At 28.6% G+C, this 7,711-nt stretch overlaps 1 protein-coding gene across 2 annotated transcripts in view; it reads left to right on the forward strand.

The window, feature by feature from the left end:
* The first annotated feature begins 3,017 nt into the window (after positions 1–3,017).
* LOC106682872 (7-methylguanosine phosphate-specific 5'-nucleotidase A) overlaps positions 3,018–7,711 on the forward strand; it is a 6,926-nt gene continuing 2,232 nt past the window's right edge. Inside the window, exons 1-6 of one of the 2 annotated variants that reach the window (XR_001343489.3) lie at positions 3,018–3,170; positions 3,247–3,415; positions 3,499–3,721; positions 5,487–5,637; positions 5,706–5,778; positions 5,866–6,078. Coding sequence is in view for 1 of the 2 variants with exons in the window: in XM_014423973.2 (XP_014279459.1) it covers positions 3,141–3,170; positions 3,247–3,415; positions 3,499–3,721; positions 5,487–5,637 (573 nt within the window). In the remaining variant the exon portion in view is untranslated. The remainder of the gene's footprint in view (positions 3,171–3,246; positions 3,416–3,498; positions 3,722–5,486; positions 5,638–5,705; positions 5,779–5,865; positions 6,079–7,711) is intronic. The other variant, XM_014423973.2, reaches the window with a different exon arrangement.

Here is a 7,711-nt window from a genome sequence, read left to right on the forward strand (position 1 = left end):
ACACACGTATATACAGTCCATTCGGAAACATTGGGTAAAAGAAAGATATTTAATTACGATTTCCAAGAAGTATTCCCATCCTTTCATTGCTATTTCTTAAAATTCATTCATTACTTTTTAAATTTGTATTGGCTTTAATCACAATAAAGTTATGAAAATCGAGCTTAAACTTAATTGTTGTTCATAAATACACACAATAAATAAAAAAATATAAGAGGTGATGATAAGGTTTTCTATCAAACGTTCTGATATTATAAAAATGGTAGACCGTAAGTTATAATAGGAAGAATGGAATCTAAAAATGGCTCTTTATTCGTTTTGCCCATTATTATATGACGAATAATTTTGCTCATTGAATCTTATGTTGTTTTTTCTTTTAAGAATCGACGTGTATCTATCTTATCCCTTTGTGATCCGTGAAGATGTCAACTCTATAATGTTACCTTACTACTTATTGCATGTTTTCAGAAAAAAAGTCATCTATCAAAAAAGTTCACTATTTTTTTTTTACTTGAATTCCAAAAATCTAGAGGGGAGCCACGGTCCCTTCCCCCCTGCCTACGTCCATGGACCTAGTTATTTGGACTCAGGATACCTCAAAACGTGTAGTTCCGCCGAAAATTCGAATTTGAAATTTTTCACGATCACAATACTTTCCCTTCCTATATATTTCATAGATGAAGTAGTGAAAGTTAAAAACCAAAGTCACCATAAAAACACTTTTATTTTACATGTTTTACTCTTTCTTTTGTGAAGATCAACATCTTCAATCCATAATTCAGCCTATAAATGCAAGGTAACCAACCCTCTTTGAAGAAAAATAGCCCCAAAACATCACTGACCTTTCTCCATGTGTAACTGTCCCATACAATTTTTTTTGTTTAAGTTCAGTGTTTGGTTTCCACCAAACCAAGATTCTTCCATTAGAACCATGTAGTTAAAAGCGTTGTTCATATAGTAAAGATTACATGGTTCCAAAATTCATCACGCTTCATCTGAAAATTGTTTTTCCTTTCCACCTATTGATTGGTGGATGGCTTTTGTCGGGCTTCTCTTCTAGGATAATCATATTATCTTAAAATACGAACAATAATTAAAACCTGTATTGTGTATCCAGAAGAACTACAAAATTATGTACAAAACTCGGAAACACTCATCTGACAGTTTTTCTGATTAGATTTGCAAACCATCTCTGACATTTTTGAAGGCCATTTTTTACACCATATGAAGCCGCTTCTATATCTCATTATCTTGTTTTTATTATTATGTATCGCATTCTAGACAAAGGCGTCCTCAGGTGATCATAAATTGTTTTTAAGGTTTCACGGTTTTTCTCGTAAACATAATAAAAGAAGCCACTTCTTAATCGTTGATTTTTTTTCTCTACTGCCCCACTGTAAAAAATCCTTCTTTTCAGTTTGGATACCACTTCCGTGATGAAGAAGAATTGCATCATTTTAGAAATAAAAAACATTTCTATTATTTCACACGGTTTTTCAATGTTACTCGATTCAACTAATTTTTTAACTCAAGTCTCCTCTTCCCGTTTTAATAAATTTTCAAAAGGTAAGATAAAACTGTCGCTAAATCGGGGTTTTGAGGGGCAGGTGGAACAGGAACATGTTAAATGAACATTTCATTAGTGGAAAGTATATATATATATATATAAAGTTCATCCCCGAATATTTTTAGTCTAGGTACACCGATAAAGAAAGATACAAACAGAATGATAAAACAGTCGTTTATTTTAGCTAACTATTTTACGCCTGCTACGTTTGCAAAAATTTACGTCTAATGACAAAGTAATTTCACAGTTTAATGTGACAATCACTACTAAAAATCATTGAGGTTATATAGCATTAACATTAGTTATGAGATAGAGACAATAACCAGTAAAGAAATGAAATTGGTTACCCCTGTGGTTCCCAAACTGGGTGCCCCAAGAATATGGCGGGGTTGCCTCAACCGAATGACGCTTTCTCAAAATATTACAAAAATAAATAAATAAATCAAAAAAAAAAAAAGCAAATATACAGCGAATTCTAGCCTTTACTTTTTACTGTTTTTCTTCTTTTCTTATACTCTTTCCTTCAATATTCCTATCATTCCAAAATTATACTGTTATGAAATTATACTAATATGAATAGATACTATCGGAATGTGAATAATATTATTAAAGTTATTAATCTAAAAACAAGGCTCAACATTGGATAACATATAATAAAACGATTAATAACATAAAATAAATTAGATGCTAAAAATGAATGCTTATTATTGGATAACTCTTTATAATAAATAATTATAAAGAGTTATTACCAAAATCAGCAAATTAAATCTTATTCATTGATTTTAATTTGCTGATTTTGGTAATAACTCTTTATAATAAATATAACTCTTTGGACTTTGCCCTGAAATAAATAAGTTTTAGTAAGAGTTATCAAACCATTTTAATGCAGCTTAAATTAAAAATATACCGGTACATAAAATCAAGCCTAACACTAGAAAACGAAATATCCTCTATTAATGTATGTGTATTAAAAACATCAAAAGACTGCGAATTTCATCTATTGATGTTGGTAGATTTTGACAAGATTACCCAATTTACCGCAAGTATGCAAAATGCATTCTGAAATTTAACATTTTCCTGAACATTTTTGAAAAACAACTCACTAATAAAACAACTCATAATAATTTTGATTATAATAATCTCTTTGAATAATGTTTAAATGTATTTCGAAGTAGCTTCTCAAATCTAAACCTTCTGAACTTTTCAAATTATAGAGGGTGTATGACTATTTATCCCCCCTCCCGTTCCGACGTCTCCGAGATGTGGATTTGCTACAATTTTGTATATAAAGATCAGTTAATAAGCTTATTATATTTATTTAATTTGTCCCCTCAGATATTAAACAAATAAATACTGAAAAAATAATTAATGATAAACGTCTAAACAGAGCTATCAATGCACTACTATCATTGCAAAAGAAAGTTGGGAAAGCGATAGATAATGTTGGCAATAGTGCCCTGTGCACGTTGATTTTGCACAGTTCAACAACCGGCTAGTTTCAATTTAGAGGTTGTCGTTGTTGATTCACAATTAAATTTAAATAGTATTCATTTTACGTTTATATTGTTTTAAAATGTCAACAAATCTTAGCGAAATAGTAAATGTATGTGTTTTTTTTCCTGTTTTATTTTATGATTGATTTGGAATATGGACTGGACTAATTTCTTTTGTGCTAACAGGCTGCTGGTCTGAATGATGATAAGGTCAGAATGAAAGATAAGGAATTAGTGATTAGCAAAATAAAAAAAATTAAAGAAGGTGGTAGTAATAAACTGCAGATCATTACTGATTTTGATAGAACTATTAGCAAACATCATGACAATGGAAAACCCACCTTAAGTAGTTATTGTTAGTATTTAGTAATGGAAGTACTAATGCATTTTAAACGAATTTACTACTTTAAATTTAATTATTACTTTTTCAAAAATTAGGTGTATTTGAACAAATTCCTACACTCCCATCGGAATTCACAGAGGGAGCTAAAAATCTTTTCAATAAATATAGAGCCATTGAAGATGACCCTAATATGTCCATTGCTGATAAACTTCCTCATATGCAAGAGTGGTGGAGTTCACAGGATAAACTTTTTGTTGGACTTCCTTATGAGCCAGAAAAAATTGCTCAAGGAGTTATAGATTCCTGTGTTAAGCTAAGGTAAAATTGTTGATATACTCTTCCAGAAATATTTTTTTCTTTTTATTCTATTTAATTTTTATTCTACCTCATGTTGAAAATAACTGCTCAGATAAGAATAGTTATGTAACAGTAAAAATGGGAAAACTCACCATAAGAATATGAAACATCTTATTGCAGGATTTTTATGTACTTTTTTTTTCTAATAAAAGATATTATGAAATAAAAATTTATGTAACAAAAGTGATTGTTATGGATACAATTTAAGATAAGATTTTTGTATTAACAATGTCATATCAATTTCAGATCTTACAGAAAATCATCTCACTGTTCATTCATTTTATATAATATTTTTCCATTTGGTATAAATTACTGGTTTTGTGTTAGTGGTCACTGATGAACAAATATAAATTATTCTTATGCATAACTCTAACCCATTTCACAACAAATTAAATATGGAACGACCTTAAGTGTTAAATCCTATGTGAATTTTTGCTTGTTGTCGAGCAAATTGACTTTCAATTGTCCTGAATTCCATCATCCCACCTCAGCATTCAACCAACTAACTCTTGATTGTGGAAAATTGGAATAATGGACTGCATAGTTTTCCAATCTTATGGTTGTTACAGATTTTTGTGAGAATGCGCCAATACCCAACCAAATATTTATACAACTCATACATCATCAACCAATCATCAACGATATTACTGAATTCTTGTAATAACATTGGAATTGTCTTATAGTATATTATATATCATTTAGGCTTAGTAATGGTAGTGCTAGTTAATAATAATAAACTATAGCACATATCATCAACGCTTAGTAACGGTAGTGCTAGTTAATAATAATATACTATATCACATATCATCAAGGCTTAGTAATGGTAGTACTGTATGCTAGTGAGTTAATAATAACATACTATATTATAATTGTCAGTATTTACTAAATGTCACCATATTTAGTAAGTATTGTGTGAGACCAATGGTTAATATTTCTTTTGTTGAAATATTTTTAATGACTTTTTTTATTGACCACTTGTATATTTAGATTCAATTTGGTAATGTGTACTTTCTCATACAAATATTTATTATGTACATGTTAAATTTTTTTTTGTTTCAGTGTAGATATAAATAAAATGTGATGTTTTAGTAATACTATAAAATACTTTATAAGTATGTGTATCCAGAACTGTTGTTTTGAAAGTCACTATTTCTAATTATGCATTTTCTAATTTTTTTTGTTTAATAGTTTGTTATTTAATGTATTTTATTACTATTAAATCATGTGATAAATAAGCTCCAACTATTTTAAGTGTTTTTTACATGAGCTTCTTTAATTAAGAGCGTTGTCCATTTTATTTCTTGTCTTATCTTGTTTTTGACATGATTTTCCTGACAAGTTTTCAGAGCTGTCATCATTCTGAGAATTGTATGTTATCTTGGAGCAACTCTTGACATTATTTAGTGTACACTTGTAATTTAACTACATTAAATAATTTCAGTTTTTTATTCCATACTATTTATATATTTTTTCATAAAACATTCAAATACGTAAAAATTTAAATATTGATTTATGATCAAGGAATATTTTATGATTTTTTTTATTTTTGTATGTTAGGAACCATTCTGAAAATTGTAAATTTTGACAAGACTCTCAGTAGGAAGGTAACTCTTTTCTAATATATATATATTTTAAGAATAGAATTTCAAAACGCTGCATATTATGCATTATTACCAAATGAAAGAATTTAATTTGCATTATTATATTGTAAAATTATTTATTTTAGGGATCACATTGAAGAATGTTTCAAAATTCTTAGTGAAAAAGAAGTTCCAGTTCTTGTTTTTTCTGCTGGGCTTGGAGATCTTGTTACAGCAATTCTAAAGCATTATGGCATTTTGTATGACAACGTGAAAGTCATATCCAACTTTTTCAAGGTATATATTGTTTCTAATATGAATTATTATAAATGCACAGTCATTTAAAAATATATTTTCTGCATTAGGTAACTGTAGTTATTGAAGATAAGTTGGTAATAAGACAAAGATTACAAGTAACTACAATTGGTACAGTTAGAGGTGAGGAATGAGACATTAGCCTGACAAGTGGGCTTATATAGGCGAACATATTATTAGCCCTATCGAAGCCTGTTTGCCTTTTTTTAGGTTGTCACAAAGACCTTAATAGAGTGGAAGCTCAAGAATTTGTGGCATTTTGTTGGAATGCTATGAAATCAATTGCCTCAAAAATACTCAAGATAAATTAATATTACGATAAAAGAAAAAAATTGGTTCTTTGAATCAGTTCTTAAGCTAATCATCCCTCAAGAACCTCTAGTTCGTGAAGATCTCTTTCTTTTCTACCATTGAAATTATCAGGTATTCGGTGTGCAGTATTACAATAATACATTTATATATTTATCCCAATTAAGACTAGGAGAGAAAAATTTGCCATTGAAACCCGTAGTTCCCAACTGTTAGCTACAGGGTAGTTTTGTGTATTGTATCTTTTCACTCTCGAAGTTGGTTGTTTAGTTTTATCTTAATATTTTATGACCCATTTTTGATAATTGATTATTATAAATCCAGGATATTTGTTGGTAATAAGTGAGAGTTACTGATTGCACTAAATACTTTTAATTGAAGAATAGTTGACATAAATGTTACATAGAATTAGTAAATGAGAATACCTAATTTAGTTTAATAAAGCTAATTGTTGATTTAAAAAATATATTTACAAATGTACGAACATTGGACTGAAGAAAAATCATATAATTATAATTTTAATTTTTTGTAAATATAATAATTTTTATAATTTTATAATAGGCCGAAACTAAAAGTTATGTTCTAATTTCAAAACTGCATCATGATATTTAGAAGTTATTTTGCTATTTATGTAAGTAGTACCGAATATTAGCATGTCTGTTTCTTTTTGAGATAAGTATTGTGAAGATATTCTACACCTAGATGTAAAGAAGATATTAACTGATACCATAACTGGCCGCCCATAGCTCAGTGGTTAAGACACAGTCTTACCAATTAGATGCCTATTGGCAGTGCCAGTTCGAATCCGGCCTGGGATGTTGACTTTTTTTATTGAGTAGCAGTCCCACAAAATGAAGAACTTTGACCTCCAACCATGGTTAGGCAATATAAGACTCCAATGGGAGTCTTGGCTGAAAAAAAACAAAAACAAATTACCATGAACATAGTGTAGGGATTGGTAAAAACATGATTGGAGAATAATAAGAAACTTGTTATATAAAATTGGATTGTTTGGTCCGATTAAATGTGTGATATTATAGGAAAAAATAGTGTAATTGTTGAATCTTTTCATGAATATTTTTAGGAATAAGAATTAAAGCTTTTATTATAAAATTAAGTTAATAATTATTTACAATTTATAGATACTAACCTTATTATTTTGAATTATATAAAAACAAAGACTTTAAGTGTGTGTATACGCTAACTACAAATGCCTAGCACTGAAGTATTCATATATTTGGTCAAAATCTGATTCAAGTAAGAATATTATTGAAGAAACTAACCACATGATAAATATTTATTCATATAAAGATGAAAATTTTGGGTAATAGCCTTTACTCGGAAGAATAAAATTAAAAGTTGTAACAAATTATAAATTATTTCACCGTAAGTAGAGGGAAACATTTAATTAATCAATGGAATGATGATTGTATTTTTATGGTAATAACTTGGAATGGATTGGCATTGAACATGGAAATCTAATTTATACAATTACTTTACTGGAGAAAGTTTTAATCAGATTTTTATCTGTTGATCAAATTTATTATTTCAGAGCTCATAGTGCATTTGAAATGAATTGTAACTTGATTGAATATCTTAAAATTTTATTTCAAGGTATAAATGAAACATGATACATCAATATATATTATATAAATAAAACTCAAAGATATCTTATGATACATCAAACATACATGGAGAAATTTTAAATCTAATGGCCATTTTGTTGAAAGAAATACAAAACAAATAT

Source organism: Halyomorpha halys, unplaced genomic scaffold, assembly GCF_000696795.3.
Source record: "Halyomorpha halys isolate HHAL.00 unplaced genomic scaffold, Hhal_1.1 Scaffold448.1, whole genome shotgun sequence".
In the NCBI taxonomy this organism is placed as follows: Eukaryota; Metazoa; Arthropoda; class Insecta; order Hemiptera; family Pentatomidae; genus Halyomorpha; species Halyomorpha halys.